The sequence below is a fragment of the Coenobita brevimanus genome, chromosome 70 (genome assembly GCF_032717465.1).
Source record: "Coenobita brevimanus isolate Jiangsu-jjx chromosome 70, ASM3271746v2, whole genome shotgun sequence".
NCBI lineage: Eukaryota > Metazoa > Arthropoda > Malacostraca > Decapoda > Coenobitidae > Coenobita > Coenobita brevimanus.
The window spans coordinates 32,373,825-32,395,137 of record NC_137023.1 but is presented as its reverse complement, the minus strand read 5'-3'; the positions used below and the strand labels follow the sequence as shown (position 1 = coordinate 32,395,137).

General features: G+C 42.6%; 1 protein-coding gene across 1 annotated transcript in view; it reads right to left on the bottom strand.

Moving 5' to 3' along the window:
- Window positions 1-21,313, bottom strand: part of Nnp-1 (Ribosomal RNA processing protein 1 homolog Nnp-1) — a 235,996-nt gene that overhangs the window by 170,029 nt on the left and 44,654 nt on the right. The window contains exons 3-4 of the mRNA XM_080277637.1: window positions 17,554-17,697; window positions 17,083-17,328 (exon numbers count right to left, since the gene is read on the bottom strand). Coding sequence (XP_080133763.1) covers window positions 17,083-17,328; window positions 17,554-17,697 — 390 coding nt within the window. The remainder of the gene's footprint in view (window positions 1-17,082; window positions 17,329-17,553; window positions 17,698-21,313) is intronic.

Sequence of the window (21,313 nt, the reverse complement as noted above, 5' to 3'; positions counted from 1 at the left end):
CCCGAGATCGAGAATCGTTATTTGTGGCTTATTTTTCTGCCTTCCAATGATTGCTTGCCTTGTCTGCCAATATGGGGCCTAAGTGTAGTGCTAGTGATGCATGTGGTAACACACCAAAGCGGGCTGGTAAAGTGGTGTCACTGACAAAGTTAAAGTGTTGGACAAACTTCTGGGAGGAATGTCGGCGACAATTCTCCATCAGGACGATTCCCCGTCATTTATTTACATACCAGTTTATTTATCAAGTACAGTACACTAGTTTATAACTTATATGAGTTATAAAATCCCCCTGAAAATTAGTTATTAAAGTATTAATTAATCAATAATAAGTATATTAATAGAATGATGGGGAATTGTCCATGTTTTGACGGTGAATTGACTTGATGGTGAATTGTCTCAGAACCGTATATTTGGGGTGAGTCAACTGTTCATACAATAAAGAAGGAGAACGTAGCATATGGGAGACAGTGAGGGCTAGTGCACCAGACTGTGCTAAAGTGTCTCCACCTACGCCTGTGAATTGTCTTGGAACCGCATGTTTGGGGTGAATGAGTCAACTGCTTATACAATAAAGAAGGCAGAATGTAGCATACGGGAGGCAGTGAGGGCTAGTGCACCAGACTGCTGAAGTGTCTCCACCTATCCCTGTGCTTGTCAGGTTTCAATTTTAAATTTCTTACATTTTTATTGTTTTTAATACTTTATGCTAGTTTATAAGGTGTATGTAGTGCATAAACAGTAATATTCAGATGTAATATACGTATAGACATGCGTAATTATGTGCACACAAGGGCAGAACACATACGCGAATTTACCACATACGCGAAGGGTCTGGGAACCTAACCCTCGCGTGAATTAAGGGCTTACCTGTACATATATATATATATATATATATATATATATATATATAGATAGATAGATAGATAGATATATATATAGATAGATAGATAGATTGATAGATATATATATATATATATATATATATATAATATATATATATACAGAATATATACAGTGAGTACGTTTAAGTACTTGGGTAGTGTGATGAGTAAGGATGGAGGTTTGGAGGGTGAAGTGCTTGAAAGGGTACAGTAGGGAAGAAAGGTTGCTGGTTCTTTGAAAGCAGTGATAAGAAACAGGGAAGTGAGCATGGAAGTGAAAAAGTTACTACATGACAGTATTGTGATACCAACTCTAACGTACGGAAGTGAAGCGTGGACGTTGTTGGAAGGACACAAGTCAAGAGTGAGAGCAGTGGAAATGAGTTATTTAAGAGGAGCCTGTGGAGTCACATGGAGAGACAGGCTGACGAATGAGGATATAAAGGAGCGTTGTGGTGTTGATGTGGATGTGATAGGAAGCGTTATGAGGAACACACTGAGGTGGTTTGGCCATGTGGAGAGGATGGAGGGTGAAAGACTGACGAAGAGAGTGTATGTGAGTGAGGTGGAGGGGGAAAGAGGGAGGGGGAGGCCGAGGATGAGATGGAGAGATGGGGTGGAGAGGTATATGAGAGAGGGGGGTGTGAGTTGGGAGCAGGGCAGTGAAATGGCGGGGGACAGGGCGACTTGGAGGCGATTTGTTTGTGGCCACCCCAAACGGGATTGAGGCGTCTGGCAATAGATAGATAGATAGATATATACAGTATATATATATATATATATATATATATATACAAGTATATATGTACACTATATATATATATTTATATATATATATATATATATATACAAGTATATATGTACACTATATACATATATATATATATATATATATATAGGCTTGGTGGATGAGTTTGGGAGAGTAAGAAACGGAATCTAAAGGTGAATGTAGGGAAGAGTAAAGTGATGGTCTTTGAGAGAGGTGAAGTCAGTGAATGTGCAGCGAGGTTGGATGGTGAGGAATTGGAAAATGTGAGTACGTTTAAGTACTTGGGTAGTGTGATGAGTAAGGATGGAGGTTTGGGGGGTGAAGTGCTTGAAAGGGTACAGCAGGGAAAAAAGGTTGCTGGTTCTTTGAAAGCAGTGATAAGAAACAGGGAAGTGAGTATGGAAGTTAAAAAGTTACTACATGACAGTATTGTGATACCAACTCTAACGTACCGAAGTGAAGCTTGGACGTTGTTGGAAGGACACAAGTCAAGAGTGAGAGCAGTGGAAATGAGTTATTTAAGAGGAGCCTGTGGAGTCACATGGAGAGACAGGCTGATGAATGAGGATATAAAGGAGTGTTGTGGTGTTGATGTGGATGTGATAGGATGCGTTATGAGGAACATACTGAGGTGGTTTGGCCATGTGGAGAGGATGGAGGGTGAAAGACTGACGAAGAGAGTGTATGTGAGTGAGGTGGAGGGGGAAAGAGGGAGGGGGAGGCTGAGGATGAGATGGAGGGATGGGGTGGAGAGGTATATGAGAGAGGGGGGTGTGAGTTGGGAGCAGGGGAGTGAAATGGCGGGGGACAGGGCGCCTTGGAGGCGATTTGTTTGTGGCCACCCCAAACGGGATTGAGGCGTCTGGCAATAGATAGATAGATAGCTAGATATAGATAAATAGATAGATAGATAGATAGATAGATATAGAGCCTCTGTGGTACAGTGGTAAAGTGTGCATTTTTGTATGCTAGAGAACGAGGGTTCGCACCCCCCCAGAGTAATAAAGTTTGGGAGAGTTCTTCTGACCACGTAATGCTTTGACGGACATAAGTGGTGCTGTGGGTGAACCAGTGGCGCATGCTACAAAGTATGCTTGCAAGCAGTTGACTTGCGTGGGCCGATTACACTTGGATCAAAGACTACACACATACAAAGCCACTCCAGCATTACAATCACACTGACAAGCACTTCTCACCCTACATACAATCTCTACCAGACTGCCTAAGCCGCTTGGTAGAGATACATAGGCTGTATCGTCCTCACTTCGGTCAGGATAGGCCGGTCTTGCAGTGAACATTCAAACGGATGATAATGATGATGATGATGACTATATATATATATATATATATATCCATCCATCATCCAATCCTACACTGCCCCATGAGGAGCGTAAGAGCCCGGGGCTAGGCAATTGGTCCCGACATTTAAAATGAGAGTGACCAGCCTCACTCATCCCTGAGTGCTATTACATGAGCAATCAACCCCAACCACCCCTTGGATATAAACCTTCACTGGCTCGAACCGACTGGAGCGCAATAATTACCCACTACAACCACCAAGTGCCAAAATCTGGTTATATGGTCACCACCCAGCATAGTAAATGCTTTCCTGGTATACAGGAAACCATCTGGCTTGTCACTCAGTGTAGAGCCATCCACAGGCTGAAGGAAGAGGAAAGAATGAAGGAAAGAAAGACAGAAGAGGGAGTGTAAAGTCACCCGAAGGCAGAAGGAGAAGGAAAGAATGAAGGAAAGAAAGACAGAAGAGAAAGGAAGGAATGAAGGATGGAGAGGAAAGGGCAGACACCCGAGAGCAGCACTACATCCAGTGAGTGGATGGTGAGCCCCCCCCCACCTATATATATATATATATATATATATATATATATATATATATATATACACAGTATATATACAGTACCCTCGCATCCAACACGCGCTAGTCCAGCACGATTCACGTCCAGCACAGAGAGCAAATAATTAGTATTATTTAGTTCGATTTAATTACTGCAACACGAGTGTGTTAGCATAACACGCACAGAGCTCCGAGAAGTGGGCGAAATCCACAGAGTTCGCCTCTAGCACGATCACCCCCAGTCCAACACGGTCATACTCGACATTCCCATGATGATGATAGCCTATGAAAACTTATGATCAAGTAGCCTTCCCCGCCCGCTATCGTGACGTGATGGTGATGCTGCCCAATTAAAAACGCTTCTGCTGTCACGTGATGTTTTGTTTAAATTTCTCCCGCCACAGCGCCACTCATAATTCGCACTGGACTGTGCTTTTTTCTTGCAGCATTTTCTGCCCTTGGTACTGCATTTTATCCTGCTCACGATGCCTAGGAAGCCTTCTGAGAACCCCAAGAAGCGGCGGCACCTCCCTCAGGCCACCAAGCTAGAAATTTTCGAGAGGAAGATGAAAGGGGAGAGGAATGTGGACATCGCCAAGGCCTACGACGTGAATGAAGCCAGCATGAGGACCATAATAAAAAACCAAGACAAGATCCTGGCAGCAATGAAGGCTTACGGAGGCAGGCCACTTGACTCCAGGTGCAGGCCTACTGACCCAGCAATCATTATAATGGAGCGGTATCTCAGTATGTACGCACGGAGGAAGGAGGCAGAGGGTGTTCCTGTAGATTCTTTGAACATCAGGGAGATGGCGAAGAAGTTCTATAGTGTGGCTACGAGGAGGACTGGGTCACAGCCTAACTCATTCCATGCCTCTACAGGGTGGTTTGCCTCGTTTTTGAAGAGGAAGGAGATACGGCGGGCCAAGTTACATGGAGAAACTGCTTCAGCAGAGCACATTGTTGCCTCAGAATTCCCAGCTCTACTGAAGAACATCACAGAGAAGGAAGGGTACACAGCACATCAAGTGTACAATATGGACGAGACGGGACTACAATGGAAGAAGATGCCTAACAACACTTACATCATGAAAACCAGCCGCCAGGGACGAGGCAGGAAGGTCGACTAGTCCCGTGTATCTCTACTTCTAACCGTCAATGCCTCCGGGTCTCATAAAATGAGACAGTTTTTGATGAGCATTGTGGCACACCCCAGGTGCTTCTACAACCGCTCTATGGCAGATCTGGATGTTATCTGGCATAAAAATTACTCAGGTTGGATGACTGCAGTATCTTGTATGGAATGGTTTAAGAAACATTTTCATCCCTGATGCAAAACGCAAGATGAGAGCTCTGAAACTTCCTGAGAAAATCCTCCTGTTAGCAGATAACGCCCGTGGACATCCTCAGATCTTGGCTGACATGGACCCAGCAGTGAAGGTGGTGTTTTTACCAGCCAACACCACGTCACTTATGCAGCCTCTTGACCAGGAGGTCATAAGTAACTTCAAGATGTTTTATAACCGGAGACTAAGCCGACATCTTCAGAGAGCAACAGAAACTTTTTCAGAAGTGAAGCAGATGGAGGCAGAATTGGGTGGAAGCCCCGACAGTTCACCAGCATCATCTCGCTCCTCACTTGATCTTGACTCACCTGTACCAGGAACAAGCGTTGCCACACCACTGCCAGCATCACCACCTCAGGAATATCCCCACCCTGCCATGACAACAACTACTCCAAGTAACCCTGCTGCTATGACTGTTATACAGTTTTGGAAAAAGTACATGAAAAATTGTGTTGACAATATTGTGGCTGCCTGGGATAGTGTTAACGTGGCAACAACCAACCAAGCCTGGCACAAGCTAACTCTGTACTTCATCACTTCTCACCAACAAGATTCACTTCAGTGCCCTGAGGACAGCAGGCAGGCAACCTTGGAAGAACTTCAGAGGGTCCCCGGCTGTGAGGAGGTTGCAGAGGAGGACTTAACAGACCTTGTGCAACACCGAGAGGAGACCACCTTGGACAAAGCTGTTTGTCGTGTTGCTGCAGTTGACGAGGCGCAGGTAGAGGTGGTGAGAATGGCTGCTGCAGACTCCAACGCACCTCCAGCTCCCCCCCTGAAGATGCAGGATGTTACTAAGATCCTTCATGCTGTTGAAATTCTTAAGGAGGCCATGAACAAGGATCCTAATGAAGTCCGACGCCAGGAAGTGATACATACCGTGGAAAACGGTGTGCGTTACTATGCTGATCTGTAAAGGAGACACATTAACAAGAGAACTCAGACACTCATCACTAGCTTCTTCCAGCAAAAGGAGGAAGAGAGAAGAGTGCTAGGACAGGCAGAAGCAGGACCTTCCATGGATGTGGACGAGGATAGTGATTCTGAGTGTGATTTCGAAAGATTTATGAGGGAGGTTGAGGAGGAACAGCAGCCGTTACCTGCTAGTGACGCCAGCAGCCATCCTCTGGGGACCCAGTAGGACTACCTACAGCCTCGGATATCACCTTCCATTCCCAGCAAGCCCACCAGCACTATCCTAAAAGGCTAGTTATCATTCATAGTACAGTAACATTTATTATAATTACAGTAGTACCAATATATGTATAGGTACATGGCAGGTATTTAGGGTGACTTTTCCTCGGGTTGTTGACATAATTGATTTTTCCCCATAAGCTCTGTTGTTTGTCCAACATGTTTTTGGTCCAACACGGGACCCATGCATAACAATATTACCGTGTTGGACGCGAGGGTACTGTAGTACCATCGCGTCCAACACGCGTTTGTCCAGCACAGTTCGCGTCCAGCACAGAGAGCAAAAAATTAGTACGATTTAATACAATTTAATTACTGTAACACGGGTGTGTTAGCACAACACGGATGGAGCTCCGAGAAGTGAGCGAAATTTGCAGAGTTCGCCACTAGCACAATCACCCATGGTCCAACACGGTTATACTGGACGTTCCCATAACGCTGACAGCCAATCAAAACTTCCGATCAAGTAGCCTCCCTCGCCTGCTATCGTGACGTGATCATGATGTCGCCCAATTAAAAACGCTTCTGCTCTCACGTGGTTTTGCTTAAATTTCTCTGGCCACAGCGCCACTCAGTCACATAATTCGCATTGGACGGTGCTTTTTTCTCGCTGCATTTTCTGCCCTTGCTACTGCATTTTACTCTGCTCACAATGCCAAGGAAGTCTTCTGAGAACCCCAAGAAGCGGCAGGACCTCTCTCAGGCAACCAAGCTAGAAATCATCGAGAGGAAGAAGAAAGAGGAGAGGAATGTGAACATCGCCAAGGCCTGCGAGCCCACCAACACTATCCTAAAAGGTTAGTTATCATTCTTAGTACAGTACCATTTATTATAATTACAGTAGTACCAATATATGTATAGGTATATGGTAGGTATTTAGAGAGACTTTCCCTAAGGTTGCTGACATAATTCATTTTTCCCCATAAGCTCTGTTGTTTGTCCAACACGTTTCTGGTCCAACATAGGACCCGAGCATGACAATATTACCGTGTTGGAGACGAGGGTACTGAATATATGTATATGTGTATACAGTAATCCCGCATATTTCGCGGTAGTTACGTTCTTGTAACCCCCGCGAAAAGTCAATTCCGCGAATACTCTATTAACAATTGAAAACTTGCACTTGTGTCCACCACGCTGCCCATCACACAGTCCATGTCCATACTGATTGCGAGACACCCGTCAGACAATTCCCCGTCAAAACATGGACGATTCCCCTTCAGAACAATTCCCGCACCCTGGACGATTTACGCCATTCTATAAATATACTAATCAATACTTTCATCAATATACTTATTATTAATTAATCAATACTTTAATAACTATATTTCAGGGGGATCCAGCAGTCTATGTTCAGTGGCGTAGGTTCTGGATATTATTTATTAGTTGCACCTTTAGTCAATAATTAACTTGTTTCTTCCTCGCTGTAGTCGCCTTTGAATTATATTCTAGCGTCACCCATAGCTATCTTCATTAATGAAGGCGAATTGTTTTGTGTTTGTTGTGACTGCGAATTGTCCCGAAACCTCCATACTCATCCCGAAATACCTTCTTACAAGATTGAAAGCACATACTCCATTATGAAGGAAAACGTAAACACCGTACTGTAATACACAATTATCTACACATTTATTAACAAAACAGTACAAAATAAAAAGATGCATTAACTGGTGATAGCAAACACTCGCACGGTCGTTTCTTAGCTTGTCCAGTAACACAATTTTCTCTGCTAAGGTCATAACTTGATCGTTTTGTCACTTTGGAGTTCTTACTAATTGTATTATTAGCCTTTGGTGAGGCTGGCTTACGTCCTGGGGCCATGTGGAAAGCAAGTGGGAGGCAAGAGGCTCATATCATAGTATGGTTACAACCACAACAGCCACTTCAGGCAGTCATGCGTGGACTGAAGAATGCGAGGCAGAGAGCAGTGTTGCCATATCCAAACAACGAAATTATGCTAGGGCAATGAAAAAATTATGCTAGATTGAGCATATTTGTTCCAAGTAAAAAATGAATTATGCTAACTTGAAGCTAAATGATAAAATTCTATACATATTCGTGCAACATATTAATTATATATTGTTTACTATGAAAATATTAAAATGAACCTACATACAGTAAGAGGATAAATATCGGTATCTACCCATACTGCTTTTTCCCACGAAACTTACGTTTTTCTGATGGATTTTGATGTGATTCATTCGATTTTGAGCATCATTTCCGTCGGAAATAACCAGATTTTAAGATATGACCCCCCCATCCCCCTGAAATAATGAGGGATCTTTGGGGAATCGGGGGTTATAGGGAGGGGGGGAAACACAGAAAATGGTCATTTCCGACTGAAATGAAACTGAAAATCGAATGAATCATACCAAAATTCATCGGAAAAACCTAGGTTTCATGGGTAAAGTACAAAGCTCAAACTTATCCTAACCTAACTGAACCAAACCGAACCTAACCTAAAACCTAACCTAACCTAACCTAACCCAACCTAACCTAACCTAATCCAATCTAACCTAACCTAACCTAATCCAACCTAACCTAACCTAACCTAATCCAACCCAACCAAGCCCAAACTGAAAGTAACCAACTATTCAAACACCTTATTCGTCTCTCTCTCTCTCTCTCTCTCTCTCTCTCTCTCTGATTTGTAGCTTTTATAAAATTATTCTAAAAATATTCCATTCCATTCTAAATTATGCTAGAATGATTCTAAAACTTCTAATATGCTAAAAAATATTCCAGACTCGAAAATTTGATCAAAATTATGCTAAAAGAATAAAATTATGCTAGATATGGTAACACTGGCAGAGGGGCCACGGGAAAGGGACAGAGGGTGGCGTGAGTTTACCGCGCTACAATTGGAACTGCGGGAATTTCATTTTTTTTTTTTTTTCTGTATATTCAAGGATATTTTTGTTGAACTTATTAATGCTAAGAAAATCCGCGAAAGGGCAAAACCGTAGACAAAAAATCCGCAAAAAATGCGGGATTACTGTATATATATATATATATATATATATATATATATAGATAGATAGATAGACATATGCAGTAGATATAGATAGATAGATAGTTAAATATACATATATAGATATAGATATACAGGTAACTCGCACGGAACACGATCTCACGGAACGCGCTCGCAATTATACACGGTAAGGGCTGGGATACATATAAGACAACGTAAGATTTAAAAACCATTATGAAAACTACAAATTAACGCAAGAGAGGCCTTTGAAAGATCAAATCCTCGAACGTCACCGCAGCGCGCGGTTTGTTTTGATTACGTGACGATCTAGGCGGGAAATTAGTCAGTGAGTGAGACATTCCCGAGTACAGTAGCACAGTATTTGTAAGTTAAATATTTACAGTACCGTACTGTTCTGGTAAGTTTATGTGCAACTTAAAGTACTATTAAATAACGTTAAAGCAAGAAATAAAGTCTTATAACCAGTTTACCTGATAGGCGTCAGAATATTGCCTTTTTTATTTGTTCGTTTTTTCCACAGTGCTGTTCAGTATTTGTAAGTTAAATATTTACTGTTCTCGTATGTACTGTACTTGTAAGCACTTAAATAAAGTTAAATCATTAAATAAAGCCTTGTAACCAGATAACCCGAATTATATGATTACCCATGATCGGCGTCGGAATATTGCCGTTTTTGTTTGTTCGTTAAACTCTTACTGTACTGCTTTTCTACAGTACTGTATTTGTAAGTTAAATATTTACTGTTCTGGTATGTACTTGTAAGCAATTAAAGCATTAAATAAAGGAGTTAACCTGATTTATATGATTACCCATGATCGGCGTCGGAATATTGCCTTTTTTTTTGTTTGTTCGTTAAAGACTTATAATAAGAGAAAAATACATTTTTGTCTTGGTATCTTTACCTATTTGCTCAGGTTTGCTGTAATGGTTTGCAACTTGTAGAAAACTGTGAAAACTTTCGGAAGTGAACGAAAATCTGGGACATGACCTTGACTTCACCGTCTCATGTATCATCTGTCATTAGACTGTCAGTTCACCACCGGCTATCGTGATGAGTGGATGTACGATTTTTTCGCTCGTGGCCATGCCTAACCACACATAGTTACACCCATTATCTCGACCCAGACAGAAAATACAACCTTTTTCCTCCCTTGCAAAACACAAACAACCACCCTGTTTACGAGGCAACAATATATATTGCGAAAATAACAAGGTAAAATGATAAAGATGAACGTAAAATGATTGAGAAAGATGAACATGTTATGACGGAAAAAATACGTTTTCCCTGTCTGTAAACGTATTTATTTCTGCTTTGCATCTGTATTCGTAATAATTAGACTTATTGTTCGTTCTGAAACTGCATTACGATTCTATTTTTAGCCATTCTCGTGGTGTGGGAGCTCGAAGTTGTGACACAACTTCCTTATTGCTAATCGGACTGACCCTCCACCTTATTCTCCCGTGGCAGAGTCTAGCCTTGGAGGACGTGCAGTTTTCTCATTTAGGACTGAAAACTCAACTCTTTCGCTCCCTTTTCCAAGCATGGGCACAACGATAACGTAAAAAATAACTCGAAACTACCATAAACATATATCAAAAAGGTGAAAATGTATTCATAACATTTTTTTTTTTCCAGCCATTCCTAACAGATTATGTACTGAAATCATTCGATATCACAGTACTGCATTTCTAAGTTAAATATGTACTGTTCTGGTATGTACTTGTAAGTTAAAGCACTGGTACCAGTTAACCTAATTTATTACCTATGATCGGCGTCGGAATGTTTCCTTGTGTTTACCTACAGTATTTGTGTGTGGAAGTTTTGCTAGGAGTACTGTATTTGTGAGTTATAACATTAAATAAACCTTCTAACCACTTAAAGTGCTTTCTAGTGACAGATAACAGCAAAACAACACATTTGGGGGGTCTAGGGAGCAAAATACGGAGTAGTTTAAATATACGCGATTTTGCACCTAACACGGCACGGTAGGAACGAAACCCTCGTGTTCCGTGCGAGTTACCTGTATATATATATATATATATGTATGTACAAGTGCTCGTGGACCATTCAAGCCCTTCACACTTGCTCCTGCGGAGAGCTCTCGCGCAGCTATAATATATTTTAGTTATAGCTGTGGACAAAAAATTCTATGGAGATCCTATGCCAGGTGCCTGGAGTGGTGTTTTTTGGTCAAAATGTGATCGCTCATTAAATATAGTAAAAGTTTTTCAATCGTGATGGGATCAAGTTTTTTCACATCAGCGAATTTTTTCGATTTTTTTGCCAATTTTAGTGCGATTTGAAAGTGCAGTTTCGGCTGCCCAAAATACACACACACACACGCACACGGTTAGTGCTCTAGTATATTATATATATATATATATATATATATAAATATACATACAGTAATCACTCCAATATCCGACGTAATAGAGCCATAGGTAGGTCCAGATATTGGTTCTGTCCGGATACTGGGCCCCAGCTAATGGACTTGTACTTATGGACCCTAACTCAGAGAAACACCTATACAACTCCCTCTGGACATGCATAGCACCTATTTAAGACCCAAATCACACCAATAAGGCACATAAATGACTGAAATAAATGCAAAAGAAACATAAAATGAAGGTTTAGAAGTAGGTTCATACAATAATAAACACTCTGGTGACTGGCTCCTGGACTGGTACTTATGGACCCTAACCTAGCCTAACTGAGAGAAACACCTTCCTACTGCATATGCATAGCTCCTAACACCCTATTCACACCAATATAGGACATTAAAGAGTGAAATGAGGTAAGTATAGTATGGAAAAAAGTACAGCATGAAACATTCTGCCTATTTACAGAAAGTCCATGGCCACCTCGATGAATAACCGCCTCCTCTCGGACTCTGACAGTAAGGATTTCCTGAAGCACTTGCAGTACACTGTTCCTGAAGTCTTGCACTGAACTTAGTCAATCGCACACAGAAGTCCGTTCTCTTCACAGTGTGCACTCTTGTCAAACTAATGCTCCATTGTAACTTATTAAGTGTTGCACTTTAACTTTTCCCATTCTTATAATTTTCCAAAGCCAAAACAAACAAGTCTATTTACGTTAAATTTCTTTTCAATTGAGTCTTTTCTCTCACAACTGTAAATCCTTAACACAATACACTGTTTTTTTCACTGCACAACACTCTAAATTCCCGTGTGGTCTAGTGGAGAAGTTCTTGCTGTTTATTCACTGTCAGAGTCCAAGAGTATCACTGGCAGGTGACCTAGGGGTGCATCGCTGGGTCGTGGTGATGGCATACCCACTGCAGACGACTCTGAAGACAGCCGCAAACTCACGTCGAGCGGTGACTCCACTGTGGCTGATGTGCTGGGCTGTGGCTCGGAGCATGAGGGCCTGTCTTGGGGAGGCAACGGAATGGAGCCAGGGCTGGGCACAGCGGGGGTCACGGGCCTGAAAAAACTGTCAATGGTTGATTGACGCAATGACCGACGATTCTGACGATTGATGATGCGCTGCCTGAAAGCACGCACTTCCTCCACAAGTCCCAAGGGCCCCATCTCCCTGTCACAGTCCGGATGTTCCAGATAGTCTAGGACGAACTCTAGATGTTCCCGGAGTGCGCTCAGCTTGGGGATGGCTGGAGCAGTGTCCTGCTGAGAGGAGTCCGCATCATCGTCGCCTTCATCGTCAGAATCTTCAAGTTCGGTACTGACACCTGCAACTGAAGACGCGATCTCGATATCAGACAACGTCTGATACCCAGGATCGATCCAACCACTCACGAACATCGTCCACATCAACATCGTCGCCGTGCGTACATAGTCGTGCATGGAAGTCATCCACGTCAAATCCTAGAAAATCGTACTCCACAACAATTCTGAGAAGCAGACAAGACCAACCATTTTCCAGAGTCTTCACAGGGACTTCCTTCTATGCACTAGCCCAGTTGTACAGCACAGACTTGATGTTGTAGCGGCAAAAGTTTTCCAAAGTCCGCTTGCCTCGTGTGTCCTGTCCCTCCCTGCGCTCGTCCTCGTCCTCGAGAACAACCATCACCTCGTCCAGGAACTTCCGACAGTATAGGTACTTTGTTGCCACGATCACTCCTTGGTCCATTGGTTGGATGAGAGCAGTCGTATTAGGTGGCAGAAACATGCACCTAATACAGCCATTTTCAGCAACCAAGTCCTTGTCTTACGGGTGGGCAGGTGCATTGTCGAGGAGAAGGAGGGCCTTTACCTGGTCGCGCGGGATTCCCAGTGTCTTCGTCTGGTAATGGATGACCTCCTTGACGAAGTGACAGTGGAACCAGTCTTTGAAGATCACAGCTGTAAACCATGCCTTCAAAGAATGGTACCAGATGACAGGAAGGACATCCATCACCCCACGAAGGCACCGAGGCTGCTTTGCGCGGCCAACAACAACGGGCTTAAGTCGGTGCATGCCGTTAGCATTGGCACAACACAAAGCAGATATCCGTTCCTTGGAGAGCTTGCGGCCAGGTACACGCTTCTCCGTCTCCTCGGCTAGAGTGTTCGTTGGCAGCGAGTGATAGAATAGGCCAGTTTCGTCTGCGTTGTAGACTTGACCGAGAGTGAGGCCCTCCCTGTCGATCAAGCCCTTCACCTTGTGCTGAAACTCGTCAACTCCATCCTCGTTAGCGTCCAATGCTTCGCCATGTGCTTTACGGTTGGTAAGGCCATGCCGTAACTTGAACGCAAAGAGCCAACCCTCGGATGCCTTGAAGTCTAGGGCGTCGTGAAGCCTGGCAAACTTCTCAGCAGCAGCCTTCAGCTCCGTTCCACGTACCATCACACCAGCAGCACGTTGTTGTCGATACCAAATCAACGTGGATCGGTCGATTTCTGCAAACTTGGGGGTAAACATAACCTTCCTTTCCACGCTGCGTTTGCTTCTCGACGAGAAGTCAGCCGTGTACTGCATGAGTATGTCTCGGGATCTCTTAATATCGAATAAAGTAGACCGGGCCAGGTTAAACTCGCGGAGAATGCGGGAAGAAGACCACCCCGCATCTACTTTCTCCAATATCTCCCGTTTCTTCTCCAGAGTCAACACCACTCTCTTCCTTTTCTCAGGTGGCGGGGCCATCATCACACACACTAAGAGGAGGCCCGAGAGCAGCAGGAGTGCCTGCAGCAGGTAAGGCACCACCACAAATGGATCACGTGGGCAGCCATAACGACGAGCATGCACTCACGGCGAGAGACAGGCGGAAAGTGGGGAGGATGCAGCAGCGCTCTATCAGACGTCAGAGGAATGACGCGCCACAACAATGCTCTCCCACGCCGCGCACGGCAAGTTCAAATTACGGGCGGGAAAATTTTTTTTTTTTTTATTTTTTTTTTTTTTTTTTTTTTTTTTTTGGGGGGGGGGGGGGGGCCCGGACCATTTTGGGAATACTGGATCCCGGGACGATTATGTCCGGGTAGTGGAGATGTTCGGATATTGGGCGTCCGGATATTAGAGTGATTACTTATATATATATATATATATATAAGTATATACATAGAAAACCATCTACTATGCTGGGTGATAACCATATAACCAAATTTTGGCACCTGGTGGTTTAGTGGGTAATTATTACGCTCCATTCGGACTGAGCCTTTGAAGGTTTATATCCAAGGGTGGTTGGGGTTTATTATTCATGTAATGCCACCCAGGGATGAGTGAGGCTGGTCACTCTCATCTTAAATGTCAGGACCAACTGCCTAGCCCAGGGCTTCTATGCTCCTCATGGGGTAATGTAGGACTGGACAATGAATGAAAAAAATATATATATACAGTGGTCCCTCTCATTTAGCAATTTAATTAGTCTGGCGAAACCATTGCTAAATGCAAAGTGTACTTTATATGGGAAAAATATCAATTAGTCTGCATTCATCCTGCAAGTCACCCTTTTGACCCCTCATTTCCTACTTTAAGTGCTGAAAATGAAACACAGTGTATTTGCAATACATTATAGATACAGCAGTGTATGGTTATAAATCTACTCACCAGAAAGGAGTGTGACTGTTGCTTGTTGTGACGCTTACAACAATGTACCAGTAGAGTCGCAATGTGGTGTGGTAGCTTAAATGCAAACAATCAGACAGATAAAATGAGTCGGGTGTGTTTACGACGCGGATAGTTTTCTTTGTTGGAAAAAAAAGTTATTGATGAAGAAGCAGTAAACTTCACGTTTTCACCTTTAGCGCAATGAGTGTGGAAAAAAAAAAAAAAAAGGCTTCATGCCCGAGCTTTGTTATGAACTGATGGTCTTTAGTCGAGAAAATTTGGATCTTACAATGCATGATGACATTACGTGTTGACATAAATAGTTAGGTAAGTAGGTGGGGGCACTCACCATCCACTCACTCGATGTAGTGCTGCTGTCGGGTGTCTGCCCTTTCCTCTCCTCCATCCTTCTTTCCTTCCATCCTCTTCTGTCTTCCTTTCCTTCATTTTTTCCTTGTCCTTCTGCCTATGCACAACTTTACACTGCCTCTACTGTCTTCCTTTCCTTCATTCTTTCCTCTTCCTTCTGCCTGTGGGTGACTCTACACTGAGTGACAAGCCAAATGGTTTCCTGTACACCAGGAAACCATTTACTATGCTGGGTGGTAACCATATAACCAAATTTTGGCACCTGGTGGTTTAGTGGGTAATTATCACGCTCCATTTGGATTGAGCCGGTGAAGGTTTATATCCAAGGGATGGTTGGGGTTGATTGCTCATGTAATGCCACTCAGGGATGAGTAAGGCTGGTCACTCTCATCTTAAATGTCGGGACCAACCGCCTAGCCCCGGGCCCCTACACTCCACATGGGGCATGTACGGTAGGATTGAATGATGGATGGATGGATGGAGATAATTATATGAGTTCAGTTCTTGTGAATTATACTGACATACAAATTATACTGCTTGACTGACTTGTTTATTATTCATGATTACTGCATTCGAGTCTATATGAGAAGTGAGAAACACTTATTCATGATTACTGCATTCGAGTCTATATGAGAAGTGAGAATTACACAATCATTCCATGCTGACTACTCTTTTACTCACAACAATACACACTCCTTCTTTTGCCCTCTCATTCTCACCTACTCCCGCACATATACCCCATCCATACTCCCATTCTCTCCTCTCCATTTAGTTTCAGTTACTCCACATACATCCATTTTGGGACCCTCAAGCACCTGGACAATCTCTCTCTCTTTCACCTCATCATTCGCACCCCTTACATTCCATGTCACGATCCATACCATGTCCTATGTCCGGTCCATGGTCGTCATCTTTTGGTCAGTTCTTGTCCGAGGCTTCTTGTTCGTCTTTTTAGTTAGCTGTTTTTAGAGGAGGGGCACTAACCCTCCGCCAACTCTTTTAGTCACCTCATATGACAAGCAGGGATACTGGGGGAGTATTCTTGAAAACCCCCTACCCCCAGGGGTAAAGCTCGATTTAACAGAGAGCAATTTAGCGGAATGCTCGATGTAGTGGAAAAAAAAAACGTTTTCCTATGCCAGGTATAGTGGAAACAATTCCCCTTAATGTACGGTAGCAATATTCCGCTAAATGTAGCAAGCAGGGAAAGGCAGGACAGTGCCACCTCAGATATCTCTCTACCCTCTACAGCCTCCGTCTCTGATGTCACCCCTCAGCCACCTCTAGTGCTGATGAAGGGTGACTCAGAGAGTGAATAAAACCCCCCAGGCCTAACACAGGTTTGGGGAGCCATACAGACCATCAAGTATGGCTACCTGTGTCAGGCATATTTCTGTAATAACTGCAGAACCCCTGTTTGTGGAGGTAAGCCAAAGTCCTTACAGTATATCATGTGTTAATTAACAGTAATTTGAAATTAATGTAAAGGAGGGTACTTATGGGCTTTCAGTATATTATTCTCTGTATTTAGCAGAAATCTTGATATAACGGAACTATGCTTGGCTGAATTAGTCTGTTAGATTGGGCATGTAACATATAGAGAGAGAGAGTGAGAGAGAGTGAGAGAGAGAGAGAGAGAGAGAGAGAGAGAGAGAGACTTTACCTTGAAATATGGCTGGAGTAGGGCTATGATGACTCTGTTGTTGAGCTGCTCCCCACCGACCTTTGCCAACTCCTCCAGGAAGATGCTAGAAACATGCAGTTTAAGGTCCAATGGTGTCATGTTGATGTCATCCTCTGGCTTGACCACTGCTTCTTCCAGAATACTTGCCAAAGAGGTTACAGTCTTTAGATTCCAATCACACACTAGGAGAAAAACAAACACTTGGCGAAGAAATCGACGAACAAACTGAAAGCAGAGACTGACGTTAGTCATTATATACTATAACAGATTACAAAATCACTTTAAAATAATAACAACTTCCAGTACAACAGTGGTGTTCTATAGAATTAAAATTTCAAAACTAAATCCATATGCTGCACGTGAGATTAAAGCACTGTAATATCAAGACGATATATATATCAGATATACAAAGCAAAGTAACCAAATAAAAAATAAAAAAGGTGCACTAACCATCATGAACTTATTGATGCGGAAAACATCAATGCCATTCCATTCCCGTGCAAAGGTGAGGAATGCAGCCTTGGCAAAAGAAAGTTTGCTCTGCTTGCTTTGTATGGAGTGAATGAGACCACTGATGTCCTCTGCCAGAGCTTCCTGCATGATCACAAAAATCCATCATCAGTAAACAGTAATACTCTACTTACTGCATACCAGTAACACTTCTGAAAAGTTATTTGTAACACTGGTAACTAATGATTGCTAATTAATACAGTAGAGATCAAGTATAGTCATAGACAAAAAAATATCCTACCCTCTTCTATGCTGTGTGCATCTGGAGTGCTCCTTTCTGGGCATCATATCACAATCGGACAGGAAGGGTATGAGATGAAGGTAGTAAGGTTGACCAGCTGAGAAGAAGGGAGTGTGATCCAAAGTGTGAATTATATCTGCTTCAATTTTAGGAAACCATGTGCTGTTTCAGACGTAGGAGGAGTATGAGATGGAGGTAGTGGTTGATCAGCTGAGAAGGAAGGAGTGTGATCGAAAGTGGGAAATATATCTGCTTCAGTTTTAGGAAACAATGTACTGCTTCAGATGCCTGTTAGATGTTAAATTATGGCATTAACTGGAAGCAAAGAAATGCTGATGAGAGAAAGCTTCTGTGTCTCAAAAAAGCCAGTCATCTATCTCATGACCATCATCATCATCCGGACCTCCTTTCCCACCCAAGGGCAGAGTGAGGAGTAGCAATGTCCAGACAGCCCAAAATTGCCCAATCCAATGGGCCACGCTTCCATTCACTCATCATTCAAGCCCCCGGAATCCTGGCTCTATCGGATACGCCAAAAACATTCACCACGTTCTGTAGCTTCACATATCATATCCAACAGAGTCAATCCAGACGCTGCCACGTTAAAAAGGGGTGCCAAAAATCCCTGATCATGCATATCTCCTCACAAAATTCATCCAGCTAGTTCAATTTCCGGTGAGTTCCCTAGCCTCACCGACTTCCAAACCTCACTTCCTCACACATTCATCCACCATATCTCTCCACCTTCTCCTTGGCCTACCTCGCCTCCTCCCTCCTTCGAATTCGCTTAGATATACAGGTAACTCGCACGGAACACGATCTCACGGAACGCGCTCGCAATTATACACGGTAAGGGCTGGGATACATATAAGACAACGTAAGATTAAAGAACCATTATAAAAACTCCAAATTAACGCAGGAGAGGCCTTTGAAAGATCAAATCCTCGAACGTCACCGCAGCGCACGGTTTGTTTTGATTACGTGACGATCTAGGTGGGAAATTATTCAGTGAGTGAGACATTCCCGGGTACAGTAGCACAGTATTTTTAAGTTAAATATTTACAGTACTGTACTGTTCTGGTAAGTTTATGTGCAACTTAAAGCACTATTAAATAACGTTAAAGCAAGAAATAAAGTCTTATAACCAGTTTACCTGATAGGCGTCAGAATATTGCCTTTTTTATTTGTTCGTTTTTTCCACAGTACTGTACAGTATTTGTAAGTTAAATATTTACTGTTCTCATATGTATTGTACTTGTAAGCACTTAAATAAAATTAAATAATTAAATAAAGCCTTGTAACCAGTTAACCCGAATTATATGATTACCCATGATCGGCGTCGGAATATTGCCTTTTTTGTTTGTTCGTTAAACTCTTACTGTACTGCTTTTCTACAGTACTGTATTTGTAAGTTAAATATTTACTGTTCTGGTATGTACTTGTAGGCAATTAAAGCATTAAATAAAGCCTTGTAATCAGTTAACCTGATTTATATGATTACCCATGATCGGCGTCGGAATATTGCCTTTTTTGTTTGTTCGTTAAAGACTTATAATAAGAGAAAAATACATTTTTGTCTTGGTATCTTTACCTATTTGCTCAGGTTTGCTGTAATGGTTTGGATCATTTGATGCAATGCAACGTGTAGAAAACTGTGAAAACTTTCGGGAAGTGAACGAAAATCTGGGACATGAGACTGACCTTGACATCACCCTCTCATGTATCATCTGTCAGTTCACCATCTGCTATCGTGATGAGTGGATGTACGATTTTTTCGCTCATGGCCAAGCCTAACCACACATAGTTACACCCATTATCTCGACCCAGACAGAATATACAATCTTTTTCCTCCCTTGCAAAACACAAACAACCACCCTGTTTACGAGACAGCAATATATATTGCGAAAATAACACGGTAAAATGATAAAGATGAACGTAAAATGATAGAGAAAGATGAACATGTTATGACGGAAGAAGTACGTTTTCCCCATCTGTAAACGTATTTATTTCTGCTTTGTATCTGTATTCGTAATAATTAGACTTAATGTTAGTTCTGAAACTGCATTACGATTATATTTTTAGCCATTCTCGTGGTGTGGGAGCTCGAAGTTGTGACACAACTTCCTTATTGCTAATCGGACTGACCCTCGACTTTATTCTCCTGTGGCAGAGTCTAGCCTTGGAGGACGTGCAGTTTTCTCATTTAGGACTGAAAATTCAACTCTTTCGCTCCCTTTTCCAAGCATGGGCACAACGATAACGTAAAAAATAACTCGAAACTACCATAAACGTATATAAAAAAGGTGAAAATGTATTCATAACATTTTTTTTTTTCCAGCCATTCCTAACAGATTATGTACTGAAATCATTCGATATCACAGTACTGCATTTCTAAGTTAAATATGTACTGTTCTGGTATGGAAGTTAAAGCACTGGTACCAGTTAACCTGATTTATATGATTAACTATGATCGGCGTCGGAATGTTTCCTTGTGTTTACATACAGTATTTGTGTGTTGAAGTTTTGCTGTGGAGTACTGTATTTGTGAGTTACATCATTACATAAACCTTCTAACCACTTAAAGTGCTTTCTAGTGATTACCAGTGACAGATAACAGCAAAAATACACATTTGGGGGGTCTAGGGAGCAAAATACGGAGTAGTTTAAATATATGCGATTTCGTACCTAACACGGCACGGTAGGAACGAAACCCAAGTGTTCCGTGCGAGTTACCTGTACCTTCTTCACCTTTCTATTGTTATCCATTCTCTCCACATGACCATACCATTTCAGTACACTCTCTTCAATTCTGGTGTCCATCGACTTCCTCACTCCGCATCTTTCACGAATCACATTATTTCGTATCCTATCCACCCTCTGTACTCCACATACATTCCTCAGCAGCCCCATCTCCACTGCACTTACTCTTGACTTTTCATTTTCATGCCACATCATAGTCTCACATCCATATGTTAAAGCTGGCACTAACACTCCTTCATGTAAGCCTCGTGCAGCTGCAACACCCAAGCCTCTGTTTCTTATCAAGGCCTTCATTGCACTAGCTACTTTTCTTCCTTGTGTCACTCTACTTTCAATTTCTTTTGCACATTTTCCTCTCTTTTCTATCACTGTACCCAGGTATTTGAACTCTCTTCACCAATTCCAGTCTCTCTCCATTCACTGTTACATTGCACTGGGAGTCACCTTTTCTCTCAATAACCATCACTTTACTCTTTTCTACATTTACTCTCAAGGAACGACACTTACATCTATCTATCTATCTATACACCTAGGCTGCTTCCCCCAAGGAAAGGGAGGTAGCCGAGACAGGACGACAAACTCTCAATTTACTCATCCATTCAAACACATTCTTTCGCATCTTAGCCCCAAAGGGGAGAAGGGACAGATCCTCACAGCACCACACCGCACAAGGGTCAACTGTGCAGTGCAATCAGTGAC